The sequence below is a fragment of the Balaenoptera physalus genome (assembly GCF_965194825.1).
Source record: "Balaenoptera physalus genome assembly, chromosome: 6".
Classification (NCBI taxonomy): Eukaryota; Metazoa; Chordata; class Mammalia; order Artiodactyla; family Balaenopteridae; genus Balaenoptera; species Balaenoptera physalus.
In genome coordinates, this window is record NC_138885.1 from 43,804,807 (window position 1) to 43,823,695 (window position 18,889).

The window sequence follows — 18,889 nt, forward strand, 5'->3', positions numbered from 1 at the left end:
AGAAATAGTTTAGGTTGAATAGGGGAAGTAAAGTAAACAACATTAACTCAGAGAACAGTTAGGATTTTGGTCAGTTGTGGAATAGAGTACCAGGAAACAAAACTTAATAGATATCAGTAAAGTTCAAAAACAACTCTCATCAACCTCATAAAAACTTCACACATCACACGAGGCAGTGTCAATATACAGTTATCCGTCCCTGCATCACTGAATATAAACAGGGCAAACTTAATTCAGTTTGTATAACGTGGTTCTTGTTCCTAACCTCATTCTATGTCATATCTCCTCCTAGTACTTAAGTTAACAGTTTCCAGTTCTCTATAAAAACCTAAGATCTGATAAGACCAGTACTTTTTGACTAATTGCCTAGGTAACTCAAATTCGCCTTTACATTTTATTTCTACCTTTGTAAGACTTTGCTGTGTAAAAGTTTAATATAGCTGTAAAAAGAGAGGGAGGCAGGAAAGACCCGTAGGAGTACACCTGTTCAGCTAATCCTATAAATAAATGACTCAACAGAGTGGTACGGGTATGGAGGAGGAGACAGGCTCCTGTTTCCCTAAGAAGTCTGACAGAGACCACTACAACCTGTCAGAAAGTCCCTTTCTTTCATCTTCCCCACCTTAATAGGGCTCTTTACTGTCTGCTTCCTCTTACCTCTAACATTCATGTATTATGTCTTTTCTAACCATGTTTGTTAGGTATTTTATTAATGTATAAAAAAATAAACCATTAAATCATGACCTACTAACCATTAAATACTGATACACTGAAATAGATTATGAGCTTTCTATTCTTAAGCCTCATTGTGAAAAATACTGTTGGAATATATTCTTTATGTACTATAAAAATTCTTCTGATGAAAAGAGAAACAGTTCCAGACACCATTAATTTCTGAAAATGAGAAAATACCAGAGGCTGCAGGTACTGGCTGAATAAAACTGAGGAGATTTAAAATATTTCTAGGTAGCAAAATACTTTCTCATTTAATTAAAATGTAGAAATGAGCAGCTTCAAATTACTCATAAAAATTTAAGTGCTCAGCTAAACCTTTCCACTCATACAACTCCCACAAGCTATGACTATCAGACAAATATGGACATTAAGAAGGGAGGAAAAAACCAACCTCCAGTATTCTAAATACTTTTCCTATTGTTTTTAAGAAATGGCAATGCCCTGATCTCACATTTTTTGCTTGCTGTAAGAAATAAAATTCTGACTACTAATCCCTTATAAAGGATGCTAAAGAAGTTATGGGACCACTGCTTAAAAAAAATCAAAAAAGGTGTTTCTTCCCATAAAGTCCTCTAGAGCTGTGCTGTCCAATAGGTAACCTAGCTACACGGGGCTCTTGAGCATTTGAAATGTGGGATTCTGTTTTTAATTTTATTTAATTTTTATTAAGTTTAATTTAAAAACTAACACTTAGAAAATCTGTATGTTTGAAACAATTTCATAATGTAAATCTACTTCAGCTAAATAATTTAAGGAATCTAAACAGCAATTATTTCCAATGAATAAATAGTCAGTGAATTAAGATGTGCTTTAAATGTAAACACAGAATTTCAAAGATTTAACACAAAAGAAAATAAAAAATTTCATTAATAATTTTCTATATTGACTATAGATCAAAAGATTTTGGTACAGTAAATAAAATTTACTGTCCAATTTCACCTTTTTTTTTTTTTAACTTTTTTGTTGCTACTAGAAAATCTAAAATTACATTATGTGGCTCATATTTCTGATGGACAATGGTATGCCAGAATAAAGTTCCTCAAGTTTTAAAACTCATGCCTCACCCCTAACAAAACTTTCTCTGTATACCCTCACCAGCCAATGAGATTCTTTTTTGTTTTCTTAATGACTCATTCGGTCTCTTTTTACTGCTGAGATTATAAAGCCAACCTTAGAGGTATAAAGGGATAGGGTTATGACTGTAACGAGTAGATCCTTTGCACGATGCCGGTTCTAGGAAGAGACAGTAGAGGGCAGTATACCCCCAAAACTGTAAAAAGAACTGGCTGCATTCTTCAGAATGATTCAAACATTTCATTTTTAGATTGATTTTTTTTGGTCTGTTTTGAATAAAATTCCTATGATAATACCTAATGTTTCAAAATTAATGAAAGTGCAACTATGATATATACAATCAAATCAGATGTAAAAATAAGCCTTTAAAAATTAAAATCTTACCTTCATGACAACAGGTTTCTCAAAATTATAAACAGAATGGGCCTTCCTTTGAACAAACTTCTGAAACTCTGGACAGAAAGCAATGACAGCATTAGTAGCTTCAAATAAGCAGTGGGGGTAGTAGTGTTAGAAAATACCAATGTCTCATCTCACCATTATAAACCATTTGAAAATTAAAGGGCTCCTCTTCATAGATGTCATTTAAATGTTTCATTGCTATGATAAGACAGATTTCCAAGACTGACAGACCTATAATAAAAGGGGAACAAACTATGAGGTATAGTTTATTTACTGATACATAAGATTGAAATAACTTTCCTCCAAATAGAAGGATAAAGTGAAAGATTATGGTTTTGAGGGGTGGAGGGAGGTCAAGACACCCCTCTAGGTTCAAATGTGTTTCAGTCACTATTATCTGAATAATCTTAAGAAAGTTACTCAACCTCCCTGAGCTCAGTTTTCATATATGTAAAATAGGATCTTTCTAAACTTCCAGAGATGGTACAAGGATTCGAGGCAATACTATCTAACACTTAACCACATAAACCAGAGCTGCAATTATGATACAACTTTAAAATTACATAGGGCCCTCGATTATTCAGAATATCTAATCCCCTGGAAATTATATCTAATTTTTTTTTTTCCTGGAGAGGAGAAGTTTCATTAGATTCTCAAAAGGGATAGTGAACCCCAAATGGCTAAAAGCCAATGCTCTTCATTAGTACTTGGTGCAATGAGAACGCCTGCAATACAGTCTCAGCTGGATTTACAATGTAGCAAGGAAGGCAGTGCCTCGAGTTTCTTTCACTTTAAATGGGAGGAACAATACCTTTTAAAGGGCTGAGTTAAAGGACGTATGGATATAAAAGTATTCTGTATATAAAATACTATACCCAATGTTAATTATAATTTTGAAAATCATACCATTACATAAACTCAAACATTTAAAAAACTACTAATTAAGCAGGTTTCTCACCATGTACAATATTTGCTTTAGAGTCCATGCTACACAGCTGGTTTGCCTCCATCAGATCTGCTGCAGTCATAAATGGGTGTGATGGTGTTACACGATTTAAAGCAAGCATCTAAGGAAATGCAGATCAGAAAAACAACTGCATATTTACTTAGGCACTTTGGAGATATTACTGAACAAAACTTCTTAATTCAGAGAGTTATGAAAGAGTAAATAGTTATGCTTGGGAAAGGTATTCTCATATTTAGCTTTATTAAAATATAGTATTTCAATTCATATGCCATGTAACTGTATAAATGTAAAGCATTAAAAAATTCTTGCTGCTCTCTCTACCCCTTTCATTTGCATATATTGTTTGTTTACAGCTCCTCAAAAGAAAAATATTTTAAAAGGAGTAGGGTGAGGAGAAGAGACCAAAAATAAGTAAGACTACTAATTAAAGCCTCAGACTAAACCAAACCAAAAAGGCAGAAGTGTGACTTGTAAAAACTTTCTTACCACCCAATCAACCAATCCAGGTTAGTCTTAAGTGATAGAAGTGAGCTACTTTATATTCAACTGTATTAAAAAGAAAAAAACAAAAACAAAATTATACCAAGAAACAACTCTCCTTGAAAGCAAGGACAAGTTGCCTCCATGTAGCAAGTTCTCTGTCCTGCATTTGAAGATTTCTTCATTTGTAACTTTCCTAACATCTAAATTTTACTTAATTTTTTAAAAATTTATTTTTCATTGAAATATAATTGACTCAGCATTTAAATTTAGTCATATAAATAGGGTTAGCAGGTAAAAAAATGCATGACATCTCATTAAATTTGAATTCCAGGTAAACAATGAGTAATTTCTTACTGTAAGTATATGCCATGTAATATTTGGGACATTAACACTAGAAACTTTTTTTAAAAAATTATTTTATTGAAGCATAGTTGATTTACAATGTTGTGTTAATTTCTACTGTATAGCAAAGTGATTCAGTTATACATATATATACACTCTTTTTCACTATGGTTTATCACAGGATATTGAATATAGTTCCCTGTGCTACACAGTGGGACCTTGTTGTTTACCCATTCTACCTATATTTTGCATCTGCTAATCCCATACTGCCAATCCATCCCTCCACCACCCCACTCTCACCCTTGGCAGCCACAAGTCTATTCTCTACGTCTGTGAGCCTGTTTCTGCTTCGTAGGTAAGTTCATTTGTGTCATATTTTAGATTCCACATATAATTGATAGTATATGGTATTTGTCTTTCTCTTTCTGACTTACTTCATTTAGTATGATAATCTCTAGGTCCATCCATGTTGTTGCAAATGGCATTATTTCATTCTTTTTCTTTTTCTACGGCTGAGTAGTATTCCACTGTATATATGTACCACATCTTCTTTATCCATTCATCTATCGATGGACATTTAGGTTGTTTCCATGTCTTGGCTACTGTGAATAGTGCTGCTATGAACATACGGTTGCATGTATCTTTTTGAATTATAGGTTTGTCCAAATATATGCCCAGCAGTGGGATTACTGGATCACATGGCAAATCTATTTTAGTTTTTGGAAGAACCTCCATACTGTTTTCCATAGCAGCTGCACGAATTTACATTCCCACCAACATAGTTGCTGCACAAATTTACATTCCACACTCTCTCCAGCATTTGTTATTTGTAGACTTTTTAATGATGGCCATTCTGACTGGTGTGAGGTGGTACCTCACTGTAGTTTTGATTTGCATTTCTTTAATAATTAGCGATGTTGAACATCTTTTCATGTGCCCGTTACCATCTGTATGCCCTCTTCGGAGAAGTATCTATTTAGGTCTACTGCCTAGTTTTCGATTGGGATTTTTAATTGTTGTTATTATTAAGTTGTATGATCTGTTTGTGTATTTTGGAAATTAAGCCCTTGTCTGTCACATCATTTGTAAATATTTTCTCCCAGTCCTTAGGTTTTCTTTTTGCTTTGTTTATGGGTTTCCTTTGCTGTACAAAAAAAAGCCTGTAAGTTTGTTTAGGTCCCATTTGTTTATTTTTGCTTTTATTTCTATTGCCTTGAACTCTCCCTTTTTTAACCAGGGCCCAGGGTCCTTAACTGAACAAAAAAGTTGGGTAATCCTTGTCCTTCATTCCCCATACTGGGAGGGATCCAGGTACCCAGTAGCTCCTTCCCTTTCTCTTACCTTTTCTTTTTCCTTTTATTATAAAATATTTTTGACATATAAAAAGGCAAGAGAATAATATAATGAATATCCATGACCACTTTCTCAGCTTACGAAATATAAACTTACAGAGTTGAACCCCCTGTCTCTTGCCCTGGTTGGACTCTCTACTCTTCTCCATGCAAAAAAATCATGCAAGTTTTCATCCTTCTACTACATATCTTTGTATTCCTAGACAATACAGAGTAATTTTCAAGTTTTATATAAATACCATATTGTACTTAATGCTACTCTTTCTTCACTAAACATCTGTCATGAGAATTCATCTATGTCCAGATGTCAATTCTGGTCTATTCTTTTATTTTCTGTTATATTCCTTTGTATATATGCACAATTTAATTATTCTTTCCCTTATTGATGGGTATCTGTCATTTCGGGGGATGGATTATAAACAAGGCTGCAATAAACAATACTGTACATGCCTTCTTGTGTATCTGAGTCTCTCTAGATACCTAATTTTCCATATTGCTCTCCAAAGTACCTATACATATTTACACTACTAGCAGCAACAAACGTAATAGTCATATCATCAGACATAAACTTTTGACACCCACCAGATTGGCAGAAAAAAAGGTTTAACTGTAAAGTTTAAATTGTACCATTTCCCTAATTACTGGAGAGGTTAAATATCTTTGCAATTTATAAGTCATGTGGGATTCTACATTGGTGGATTGCTTGCACTCATATTCTTAGTTCATTCCTTTATTTTTCATTATTTTTTTTTATGGTTGGGATGCTGAAAACTCAGGCTCCATGCACCGGTGCTGAATTGTATCTCAGAGACAGAGTTTTGGGTGAAGTAGAAAAGAATAGCTTTATTGCTTTGCCAGGCAAAGGGGGAGACAGCAGACTCCTGCCCTCGAAAACTGTGGGTCCCAACCCAGGAGGATTTAGTGAGGAGTTTTATAACAATGGTTCAAGGCCAGGGTTGCTGATAAGGATCAGGGTGTATGCAGGGCCTGCACTCCTTTAATCTGGCCTCAGGTGGTCTCTTTTTTTTTTAATTTTTGAATTTTATTTTATTTTTTTATATTGCAGGTTCTTATTAGTCATCAATTTTATACACATCAGTGTATACAGGTCAATCCCAATTGCCCAATTCAGCACACCACCATCCTCACCCCACCACGGTATTCCCCCCTTGGTGTCCATACGTTTGTTCTCTACATCTGTGTCTCAACTTCTGCCCTGCAAACCGGTTCATCTGTACCATTTTTCTAGGCTCCACATATATGCGTTAATATACGATATTTGCTTTTCTCTTTCTGACTTATTTCACTCTGTATGACAGTCTCTAGATCCATCCACGTCTCAACAAATGACCCAATTTCGTTCCCTTTTATGGCTGAGTAATATTCCATTGCATATATGTACCACATCTTCTTTATCCATTTGTATGTCGAGGAGCATTTAGGTTGCTTCCAAGACCTGGCTATTGTAAATAGTGCTGCAATGCACCCTGGGGTGCATGTGTCTTTTTGATTTATGGTTTTCTCTGGGTATATGACCAGTAGTGGGATTGCTGGATCATATGGTAATTCTATTTTTAGTTTTTAAGGAACCTCCACACTGTTCTCCATAGTGGTTATATCAGTTTACATACCCACCAACAGTGCAAGAGAGTTCCCTTTTCTCCACACCCTCTCCAGCATTTGTTGTTTGTAGATTTTCTGTTGATGCCCATTCTAACTGGTGTGAGGTGATACCTCATTGTAGTTTTGATTTGCATTTCTCTAATTAGTGATGTTGAGCAGCTTTTCATGTGCTTCCTGGCCATCTGTATGTCTTCTTTAGAGACATGTCTATTTAGGTCTTCTGCCCATTTTTGGATGGGGTTGTTTGTTTCTTTAATATTGGGCTGCATGAGCTGTTTATATATTTTGGAGATTAATCCATTGTCCGCTGATTCCTTTGCAAATATTTTCTCCCATTCTGAGGGTTGCCTTTTTGTCTTGTTTATGGTTTCCTTTGCTGTGCAAAAGCTTTGACTTTTCATTAGGTCCCATTTGTTTATTTTTGTTTTTATTTCCATTACTCTAGGAGGTGGATCAAAAAAGATCTTGCTGTGATTTATGTCAAAGAGTATTCTTCCTATGTTTTCCACTAAGAGTTTTATAGCGTCTGGTCTTACATTTAGGTCTCTAATCCATTTTGAGTTTATTTTTGTGTATGGTGTTAGGGAGTGTTCTAATTTCATTCTTTTATATGTAGCTCTCCAGTTTTCCCAGCACCGCTTGGGAAGAGAATTGAAGAGAATCTCTTTTCTACATTGTATATCCTTGCCTCCTTTGTCAGATTAGTTAACCATAGGTGCGTGGGTTTATCTCTGGGCTTTCTATCTTGTTCCATTGATCTATGTTTCTGTTTTTGTGCTAGTATCATATTGTCTTGATTACTGTAGCTTTGTAGTATAGTCTGAAGTCAGGGAGTCTGATTCCTCCAGCTCCGTTTTTTGCCCTCAAGACTGCTTTGGCTATTCGGGGTCTGTTGTGTCTCCACAGAAATTTTAAGATTTTTTGTTCTAGTTCTGTAAAAAATGCCATTGGTAATTTGATAGGGATTGCATTGAATCTGTAGATTGCTTTGGGTAGTATAGTCATTTTCACAATATTGAGTCTTCCAATCCAAGAACATGGTATATCTCTCCATCTGTTGGTATCATCTTTAATTTCTTTCATCAGTGTCTTACAGTTTTCTGCATACAGGTCTTTTGTCTCCCTAGATAGGTTTATTACAAGGTATTTTATTCTTCTTGTTGCAAAGGTAAAGGGGAGTGTTTCCTTAATTTCTCTTTCAGATTTTTCATCATTAGTGTATAGGAATGCAAGAGATTTCTGTGCATTAATTTTGTATCTTGCAACTTTACCAAATTCATTGATGAGCTCCAGTAGTTTTCTAGTGGTATCTTTAGGATTCTCTATGTATAGTATCATGTCATCTGCAAACAGTGACACTTCTACTTCTTTTCCAATTTGTATTCCTTTTATTTCTTTTTCTTCTCTGATTGCTGTGGCTATAACTTCCAAAACTATGTTGAATAACAGTGGTGAAAGTGGACATCCTTGTCTTGTTCCTGATCTTAGAGGAAATGCTTTCAGTTTTTCACCATTGAGAATGATGTTTTGCTGTGGGTTTGTCGTATATGGCCTTTATTATGTTGAGGTAGGTTCTCTCTATGCCCACTTTCTGGAGAGTTTTTATCATAAATGGGTGTTGAATGTTGTCAAAAGCTTTTTCTGCATCTATTGAGATGATCATATGGTTTTTATTCTATAATTTGTTAATATGGTGTATCACATTGATTGATTTGCGTATATTGAAGAATCCTTGCATCCCTGGGGTAAATCCCACTTGATCATGGTGTATGATCCTTTTAATGTGTTGTTGGATTCTGTTTGCTAGTATTTTGTTGAGGATTTTTGCATCTGTATTCATCAGTGACATTGGTCTGTAATTTTGTTTTTTTGTAGGATCTTTGTCTGGTTTTGGTATCAGGGTGATGGTGGCCTCATAGAATGAGTTTGGGAGTGTTGCTTTCTCCTCAATTTTTTGGAAGAGTTTGAGAAGGATGGGTGTTAGCTCTTCTCTAAATGTTTGATAGAATTCACCTGTGAAGCCATCTGGTCCTGGACTTTGGCTTGTTGGAAGATTTTTAATCACTGTTTCAATTTCATTACTTGTGATTCGTCTGTTCATATTTTCTGTTTCTTCCTGGTTCAGTCTTGGAAGGTTATACCTTTCTAAGAATTTGTCCATTTCTTCCAGGTTGTCCATTTTATAGGCATAGAGTTGCTTTCAGTAGTCTCTTGGATGCTTTGTATTTCTGCGGTGTCTGTTGTAACTTCTCCCTTTTCATTTCTAATTTTACTGATTTGAGTCTTCTCCCTCTTTTTCTTGATGAGTCTGGCTAATGGTTTATCAATTTTTTTATCTTCTCAAAGAACCAGCTTTTAGTTTTATTGATCTTTGCTATTGTTTTGTTTCTATTTCATTGATTTCTGCTCTGATCTTTATGATTTCTTTCCTTCTGCTAACTTTGGGTTTTGTTTGTTCTTCTTTCTCTAGTTCCTTTAGGTGTAAGGTTAGATTGTTTACTTGAGATTTTTCTTGTTTCTTTAGGTAGGCTTGTATAGCTATAAACTTCCCTCTTAGAACTGCTTTTGCTGCATCCCATAGGTTTTGGATCGTCGTGTTTTCATTGTCATTTGTCTCTAGGTAGTTTTTAACTTCCTCTTTGAAGTGATCTCCCACTCTTCCAAGTGATCTCTTGGTGAAGATCTTCCACTCTTCCAAGTGATCTCTTGGTTATTTAGTAACGTATTGTTTAGCCTCCACGTGTTTGTATTTTTTTATGTTTTTTTCCCTGTAATTGATTTCTAATCTCAGCGAGTTGTGGTCAGAAAAGATGCTTTATATGATTTCAATTTTCTTAAATTTACTGAGGCTTGATTTGTGACCCAAGATGTGATCTATCGTGGAGAATGTTCCGTGCGCACTTGAGAAGAAAGTGTAATCTGCTGCTTTTGGATGGAATGTCCTATAAATATCAATTAAATCTATTTGATCTATTGTGTCATTTAAATCTTGTGTTTACTTATTAATTTTCTGTCTGGATGATCTGTCCATTGGTGTAAGTGAGGTGTTAAAGTCCCCCAGTATTATTGTGTTACTGTTGATTTCGTCTTTTATAGCTGTTAGCAGTTGCCTTATGTATTGAGGTACTTCTATGTTGGGTGCATATATATTTATAATTGTTATATCTTCTTCTTGGATTGATCCCTTGATCATTATGTAGTGTCCTTCCTTGTCTCTTGTAACATTATTTTAAAGTCTATTTTATCTGATATGATTATTGCTACTCCAGCTTTCTTTTGATTTCCATTTGCATGGAATATCTTTTTCCATCCCCTCACTTTCAGTCTGTATGTGTCCCTAGGTCTGAAGTGGGTCTCTTGTAGACAGCGTATATATGGGTCTTGTTTTTGTATCCATTCAGCAAGCCTGTGTCTTTTGGTTGGGGCATTTAATCCATTCATGTTTAAGGTAATTATCGATATGTATGTTCCTATGACCACTTTCTTAATTGTTTTGCATTTGTTTTTGTAGGTCCTTTTCTTCTCTTGTGTTTCCCACTTAGAGAAGTTCCTTTATCATTTGTTGTAGAGCTGGTTTGGTGGTGCTGAATTCTCTTAGCTTTTGCTTGTCTGTAAAGCTTTTGATTTCTCTGTTGAATCTGAATGAGATCCTTGCCAGCTAGAGTAATCTTGGTTGTAGGTTCCTCCCTTTCATCACTTTAAGTATATTGTGCCACTCCCTTCTGGCTTGTAGAGTTTCTGCTGAGAAACTCTGTTAACCTTATAGGAGTTCCCTTGTATGTTATTTGTCATATTTCCTTTGCTGCTTTCAATAATTTTTCTTTGTCTTTAATTTTTGCCAATTTGATTACTATGTGTCTTGGCATGTTTCTCCTTGGGTTTATCCTGTATGGGACTCTCTGTGCTTCCTGGACTTGGGTGGCTATTTCCTCCCCCATGTTAGGGAAGTTTTCGACTAGAATCTCTTCAAATATTTTCTCTGGTCCTTTCTCTCTCTCGTCTCCTTCTGGGACCCCTATAATGCGAATGTTGTTGCGTTTAATGTTGTCCCAGAGGTCTCTTAGGCTGTCTTCATTTCTTTTCATTCTTTTTTCTTTAGTCTGTTGCGCAGCCGTGAATTCCACCATTCTGTCTTCCAGGTCACTTATCCGTTCTTCTGCCTCAGTTATTCTGCTACTGATTCCTTCTAGTGTAGTTTTCATTTCAGTTATTGTATTGTTCATCTCTGTTTGTTTGTTCTTTAATTCTTCTAGGTCTTTGTTAAACATTTCTTGCATCTTCTTGATCTTTGCCTCCATTCTTTTTCCGAGGTCCTGGATCATCTTTACTATCATTATTCTGAATTCTTTTTCTGGAAGGTTACCTATCTACACTTCATTTAGTTGTTTTTCTGGGGTTTCATCTTGTTCCTTCATCTGGTACACAGCCCTCTGCTTTTCACCTTGTCTCTCTTTCTGTGAATGTGGTTTTTGTTCCACAGGCTGCAGGATTGTAGTTCTTCTTGCTTCTGCTGTCTGCCCTCTGGTCAGTTCATTCCTTTATTGATTACTGTAGAAGCTCTTTATATATTATGGACAGTGTTGATGATATATGCATTGCATTTTTCCTCTCCTTATCAGTCTTCACTTCATCCATGGTATCTTTCAGTGTCTAGACATTTAAAAATTCAATGTTATTAACTTTAACCATCTTTTCTGTTATGACTTGTGATCCGTGTAACTTTAGTAAGAAATCTTTCCCTACCTCAAGAATACAAACATATTCTCTTATATGTTTCTTCTAATTTAAAAAAAAGTTTTGTTTTTCTACATAAAGTTAGGTTTATCAACCTGAAATTTACTTTAGGCTATGCATTGACGGTGTTTTTTTCTATGTGTATAACTCCTGATTTTTTTTTTTGTTGAAAATTATCCAAACTATATTTAATCTCAGTCAGGTCTTTCTCTTTTCTTTATAATTTCCACCAATTCCAAAACTTTTCTTAAACAAGAAAACCCCAAACAAAAATTGAGCCATCACCTTGAATTAAAAATATAATAGGAAACTGGCAAAACAATGGTTTTTTATGTTGACAATTTTCAGGCAGAGATATTTTCCCAGAATAATGAAAGGTATATGTTTATGTATATACGTGTGTATGTGTATCCTCCATATACCGTAAGCTAGTAAATAAAGTCTAATTTTGGTACATAAGTAACTAAAATCTCTACTCTAAAAATCCTTAGTACCTGTAATACTTCTGTGATAAAGACAGCTGTTGCTGAAAATGGCAGTGTGGTTTTGATAAATGGGAGGGGGATGTGCTAACGAGAGGGAAAGTATATAGAGAGAAAAACACTCTTAAGTTTCCTAAGCAAGACCAGAAATGGAGAAGGAGAATCTGTAAAAAGTGGCAGAACCATATAGTAAAGCAGTTATGATAAGCTTGAAGCTAGACAGCCTTGGATTTGAGTCTCGGGTTTGCCACCTAGTAGCTGTGTGACCTGGGGTAAGTTATTTAACCTCAAAAGAGCATCAGTTTCCTCAAAGGTAAGGATAAAATACACCCAAAGATAAAAAAAACAGGATTAATATAACTAGACATAACGCTGGTAAAGTAACTAGGTCACCTGACTCATGTGCTATTTAATAAATGATACCCATTATTATTATAAATGGAAGTGATCACGAAGAAACTCACGAAACCAAAATTATTTTCTCTTTGAAAGGTATTTGCCATATCTTTTGTAATAATGAATAAATAATTTTCTAGAAATATTAGACTAGTATCAAATACTCTAAGAGAAGGAAAAATTTTACTTTTCAGAACAATTAAGTACCCCTTTCTTGATACTGTTTAAGCTTAAGATATAATTACTGGGTGAAAGACCATGACCAGGTAGGATTTTTCCAGGTATGTAAAGCTAGTTCAACATTAGAAAATCAAGCAAGGTAATTCAACATATCAACAGGCTAAAGAAGAAAAGTCATAGATCATATTCATTGATACAGAATAAGCATTTAACAAAATCCAACACAATCATAATAAATTCTTAGCAAGTTAGGAATAGATGGGAATTACCTTAACTTGATAATAAACATGTATTAAAAAACTACAGCTTATATCATACTTAACAGTAAAAGACTAAATCCTTTCCCCCTAAGACTGGCATTTATCTACCCTCACCATTCTTATCCAACATAGTGCAAGAAGTTCTAGCCATTGCAAAAAAGACAAGAAAAAGAAAGAAAGGATATACAAATTAGAAAGGAAAAAAATAAAACTCTTTATTTGCAGATGATATGATCATCTACATAGAAAATCTCAAGGAATCTATTAAAAAAACTCCTAAAATAAATTAGTTCAGCAACATTGCAGAATACAACATCAACACAAAAATCAGTCACATTTCTATACACTAATAATGGGCATGCTAAAACTAAAATTAAAAACAAAATATCATTTAAAATTGTTCCACAGGAAACTAAACACTTAGGTATACACTGTAAACATGTACAGGATCTGTGAGGTGAGAATTCTAAAATGATGATGAAAGAAATCAAAGAATAACTAAATAAAAGAAGAGATGTACCATATTCAGGGATTGGAAGACCTAATGTAGTAGATGTGTTTATTTTCCCAAAATGTATCTAGAGGTTTAACCAATTCCCGTCAGAACATAATTACCTGGTGAAAGAAAATGAGTGATAAAAATAAAACTAATACAAACCAGTAGCGTGTGTAATGACCGCAGGCTTTTGCTGACATTGAAATGCTTCTGCAGCACGTCTCGCACACTCCTATCTTCTGAGAGACTCTAGAGGAAAAAGATCAAAACAGAATCAAGGAACAACGCAGTTTAAAACCTAAATATAAACTTGTGCCTCACTGGCTGGTGTATCTCATGAACTCTATCTGGTATTTATCCATTATTAAATAGGTGCTGGTCTTATTTGTGGAAAACAAAAATCAAATTTCCACTCTACTGATTTTCTTATCCCTTTACGTTAATTCCAAAGACACAAGGATAAAACATAACCCTTGCTACCACAAAATTTCCAGTCTAAAGAGGGAAACTATACAGTCATACTAATGGGATGATCAAAATGCACCACTAAATGAAACAGAGAATAAGGGTTATTTACTATACTTCAAAAACAAGGTAAAGTGTTACAAAGAATGCTTAAACTGTACGAGTCAGTATGCTACAAAGAGCATTCCAGTTACAGGGAACATCATGAACAATGTAGGGAGATTGTGGCATATGGATAGAAGATGAGTAGTCATGTCATCCTGAGTTTCAGTTTTGGCTAAATGATTGTACGGAAAGACAAAGGCAGGAAAACCTAACTGGAGGCAACTACAGTTGTCCATGTAAGAAACAAAATGGGGCTTCCCTGGTGGCACAGTGGTTGAGAATCTGCCTGCCAATGCAGGGGACATGGGATTGAGCCCTGGTCTGGGAAGATCCCACATGCCGCGGAGCAACTAGGCCCGTGAGCCACAACTACTGAGCCTGTGCGTCTGGAGTCTGTGCTCCGCAACAAGAGAGGCCACAATAGTGAGAGGCCCGTGCACCGCGATGAAGAGTGGCCCCCGCTTGCTGCAACTAGAGAAAGCCCTCACACAGAAACGAAGACCCCACACAGCCAAAAATAAATAAATAAATAAATTTTTAAAAAAAGAAACAAAATGAGTCTGAATTAACACAGTGGTGTGAAGACAAGAAAGAATTAAACACATTTATAGAAGACATGTCTGATGGAGAATCAACCAGTGGGGAGTAGAGATGAAGGGTTGGAGAGGGGTTAGAAAAAAATCAAAGATGAAACTATGGGGAACAGAATGTCCCAGGAGAAGTGAAGAGGGAGATGTGGTTAGGAAGTAAAACTTGTATTATCAATGTTTAAGAAGTAAATGGCAAAAGAGGAGCAAAGTAAGAGACTGAGAAAGATGTGGAAGGCTGGAAAAGAATCCAAGAGAGAGCAATAAAACCAGGGGAAGAAAACAAGAGGGACACACTTCAAGAGGGAAGTGGTGATCAACAATGTAAACGACATACTTTGTACAACTAAATTAAGATGTATTTTGAGAAATTGATGGCTTTGGAAATTTAGAGCTCAATAGGGTCCTCTGAAAAAGCAATATCTAAATATATATTTAATATATCAACCTTATAAGTGACTTGGTAAGAGTCAACAACTGCAGAAGCAAGGACTACAGTTAATTTCCCGAAGTTTTTTATTAGTATTACTTTGTTTTATTATTTTATGTTCATCTGGTATACTTCCAAGGGTATTCAACCCTGTTTATGATACAAATATATATATAGCAACAGCAAGCCCTTTAAGAGAGAAAGAGAAGACTAAAAACAGTGACTGCAGTGAATTAGGATTAATGAAAGGTGAGGTTCACTTGGCACCAAAGAAAAGATTAGATGAAAGGACAGTAAAATCAGAGTTGGCAGAGCCAAAAAAGGCTTCGGTAAGACTGACATAATTTTTCAAAAATCATCTGTAAGGAATAAGGATTCTTTTTCCAAAAAAAAAAGGCCCAGAAAACTAAGTATTTCTGTATTTTCTAGAGCTGAAACTGTATGTCTCTACTTCTTCCACTATGAGAAGATCCAGATTCACGAATAAGTTCTAGTCTAATGGGATGAAGTTTTATGCTCTCAGTAAATATATTATCCTGGTTATAGTCCCCATTCCCTTGCTACTGTTTTTAGTCTTCTCTATCTTATTCAGGGAAGCGGACACATTCCCTTTTCACTGATGAGCACAGGAGTAGCAGTTGCAGAAACAAGTTCTTAATGTGCTCACTGCAGTGTGCTTGACCGGTGCCCTCTTCACAGGTAGTTTCTAAGGAGAATGTTATAGGATTACACTAGTACCTGAGGACTCATGCTGCTCCAGGGATAACTTACTGGTAGCAGAATATATACTAAATCTCCTAGTCTCCCTGCTAAACATTGTTACCTTCTGTTAACTAAACAGGGAAGGTTAAGAAAGTTGGTAGATCTTTCTTGAACTTAGCTATAGCACTTTGTGGGAATTTCTTTTGAGGAGAATTAGCTATGGTCCTTTTATTTCATTTATTTATTATCTTTATTGGAGTATAATTGCTTTACAATGGTGTGTTTCTGCTGTATAACCAAGTGAATCAGCTATACATATACATATATCCCCATATCTCCTCCCTCTTGCACCTCCCTCCCACCCTCCCTATCCCACCCCTCTAGGTGGTCACAAAGCACTGAGGTGATCTCCCTGTGCTATGCGGCTGCTTCCCACTATCTATTTTACATTTGGTAGTATATACATGTCCACGCCACTCTCTCACTTCCTCCCAGCTTACCCTTCCCCCCTCCGTGTCCTCAGGTCCATTCTCTATGTCTGAGTCTTTATTCCTGTCCTGCCCCTAGGTTCTTCAGAACTTTTTAAATTTTTTTAGATTCCATATATATGTGTTAGTATACGGTATTTGTTTTTCTCTTTCTGACTTACTTCACTCTGTATGACAGTCTCTAGGTCCAGCCATCTCACTACAAATAGTTCAATTTCATTTCTTTTTATGGCTGAGTAATATTCGATTGTATATATGTACCACATCTTCTTTATCCATTCATCTGTCGATGGACACTTAGGTTGCTTCCATGTCCTGGCTATTGTAAATAGTGCTGCAATGAACACTGTGATACATGACTCTTTCTGAATTATGGTCTTCTCAGGGTATATGCCTTGAGAGTGGGATTGCTGGGTCATATGGTAGTTCTATTTTTAGTTTTTCAAGAACCTCCATACTGTTCTCCATAGTGGCTGTATCAATTTACATTCCCACCAACAGTGCAAGAGGGTTCCCTTTTCTCCACACCCTCTCCAGCATTTACTGTTTGTAGATGTTTTGATGATGGTCATTCTGAGCTATGGTCCTTTTAAGTGCTCTTTTATACAGAGATTTTTCTTATACTGCCATGCTGAGATGGTATTTACCCTGCTTACTTACATATTTGGGATAGGGCTAAAACAAACATTCAAGTTAGGCAGGATGTCCAGGTTCAAGTCTATCCTGAAGATATTTCTTGGATGAGATTCCATAGGTGACCTGTCATCTATACCATTGCTTTTGTTTAACCTTGGAATTAGAAAAACTTGCTGGATAGTCAGCACTGAGTGACAGGATAGCTCCTTCAGTGCACACCCCCCCTTTTCAGACAGGGCCTCTGGCCATGGTGCTGACATATTTTTTTCAAGTGAAGCTCATTTATTAGCATACCCTAAAGGGAGGTGGCAAATGATGATTAGGATAGGGCAAGAAAATATTAGAACTAAGAGACACAAACGCCAGTGGTATTAGTTCTACCTTATGAAAGAACTGTAAGATTATCAAAAAGATGACAGGAGAGTGTTCACATTCATTCCTATCATCCTGCCTCTAAATTCAGTGATCAGCAAAGAAGGACCAAAAACCTAGGGTTAGCCACTCTACATCACATGCTTACCATTTTCTGAGTCATCCAGAGTTATGCTTCACAGTAACTGTCACCATCTACTTCCTTTATATACCCATTCTAGGATCTCAGAATACAACATAGCTGGGAAGGACAGAAAGATGGATGACAGTACAGTATAATCTGGGCTAACGTAGTCGTCTTAGGAAAAGAAAGTGAGAAGGGATAAGAATAATAAAAGCCCTGGGAAAGCACAGACAATTAAATACTAAGACTGCATCTGATCACTAAAGCAGTCAGAAAAACACACTGTTGTAACAAGACAATCAGTTCAGGAGTTGTAAAAGGTGAAAGTCTGATGCACTCAAAAGTGGATTCAGAGGCCAAAGATTCAGAGCTCTGACCCACTCCAGATCCAGGTAAAGGAAAAGACAATGTGAGAGCACCAACTATAAAGTGTTCTTAAAGCATGGACTCTTATAGTTAGACATAGTATCAAGAAAAACTTGCATGAGCTAGTAAATATCTGAGTCCCAGGAAAAGTTAATTTGGGGAGGAAGGTGGAAGGAAGGACCCACACCTAATTATATCATGACACAATATCATGATTTAAGAATAAAGTCAATCATTTTGATATACAATTCTGTATAGTTATATTAGGAAAAAAATATGAAATTAACAATTACAACAAAGTAAAAAAGGTAAACCAAAGAATAATATTTAAGGTTTGAATCCTTTATGTAAAAACAAATTTGGCATGTATCAATATGTAAGGTCTGAAATGCTATGAACCAAATAATTACTTTGTAGTGAAAGGAGGGAAGATGGGCATGGACATAAGGGAAAATTCTACCTTTTACCATGTATTCTTAAGCACTGATTAAATTTTGTTCAAAACTTTTCATTTTAAAAAACTGTGTCAAAATTAATAGTGCTCACATAAGCTGACTCTATTTTAAAATCAAAATAAGAATCAAGTTTCAGTTATACAAGTTAAGTTCTGCATAAGTAATGGACAGCAACGTGATTATAGTTAACGATACAGTACTATATACTTGAAATTTGCTTAGAAGATAGAACTTAACGGTTTTACCACAAAATTAAAAAAAAAAAAAGGAGAAAAGAAATCTATATGAGGTGATGGATATGTTAAATATTATAGCTTGATTGTCGTATTTCACAATGTATACCAAAACATCAAGTTGTATACCTTAAATATAAGCAATTTCTAATTTGTCAATTATACCTCAACAAAGATGGGGAAAAAGCAAGAATCGTTAAAGAGCAAAATAAATGCAAATTCTCACTTTTAATTTGGTATTGATATTTAAGATTTTATGGTAAAAAAATATAATCTATCATTATTGCTATAACATAAAACAATCTTTTAGAGCCAATGAATATAGACTGTTTAACTCTAAGCAGATCTAATCATCCTCACTCATTAGTATTTAATATTATAGACCAGTTTTTCCTAATTC

At 35.4% G+C, this 18,889-nt stretch overlaps 1 protein-coding gene across 5 annotated transcripts in view; it reads right to left on the reverse strand.

Moving 5' to 3' along the window:
- The window catches only part of ORC4 (origin recognition complex subunit 4), a 98,999-nt gene that overhangs the window by 462 nt on the left and 79,648 nt on the right, over positions 1-18,889 (reverse strand). For all 5 annotated transcript variants that reach the window (XM_082465130.1, XM_082465129.1, XM_082465128.1 and 2 more), the window contains 4 exons: positions 13,689-13,775; positions 3,170-3,278; positions 2,347-2,442; positions 2,194-2,261 (listed from right to left, as the gene is read on the reverse strand). In XM_082465130.1, coding sequence (XP_082321256.1) covers positions 2,194-2,261; positions 2,347-2,442; positions 3,170-3,278; positions 13,689-13,775 — 360 coding nt within the window. The remainder of the gene's footprint in view (positions 1-2,193; positions 2,262-2,346; positions 2,443-3,169; positions 3,279-13,688; positions 13,776-18,889) is intronic.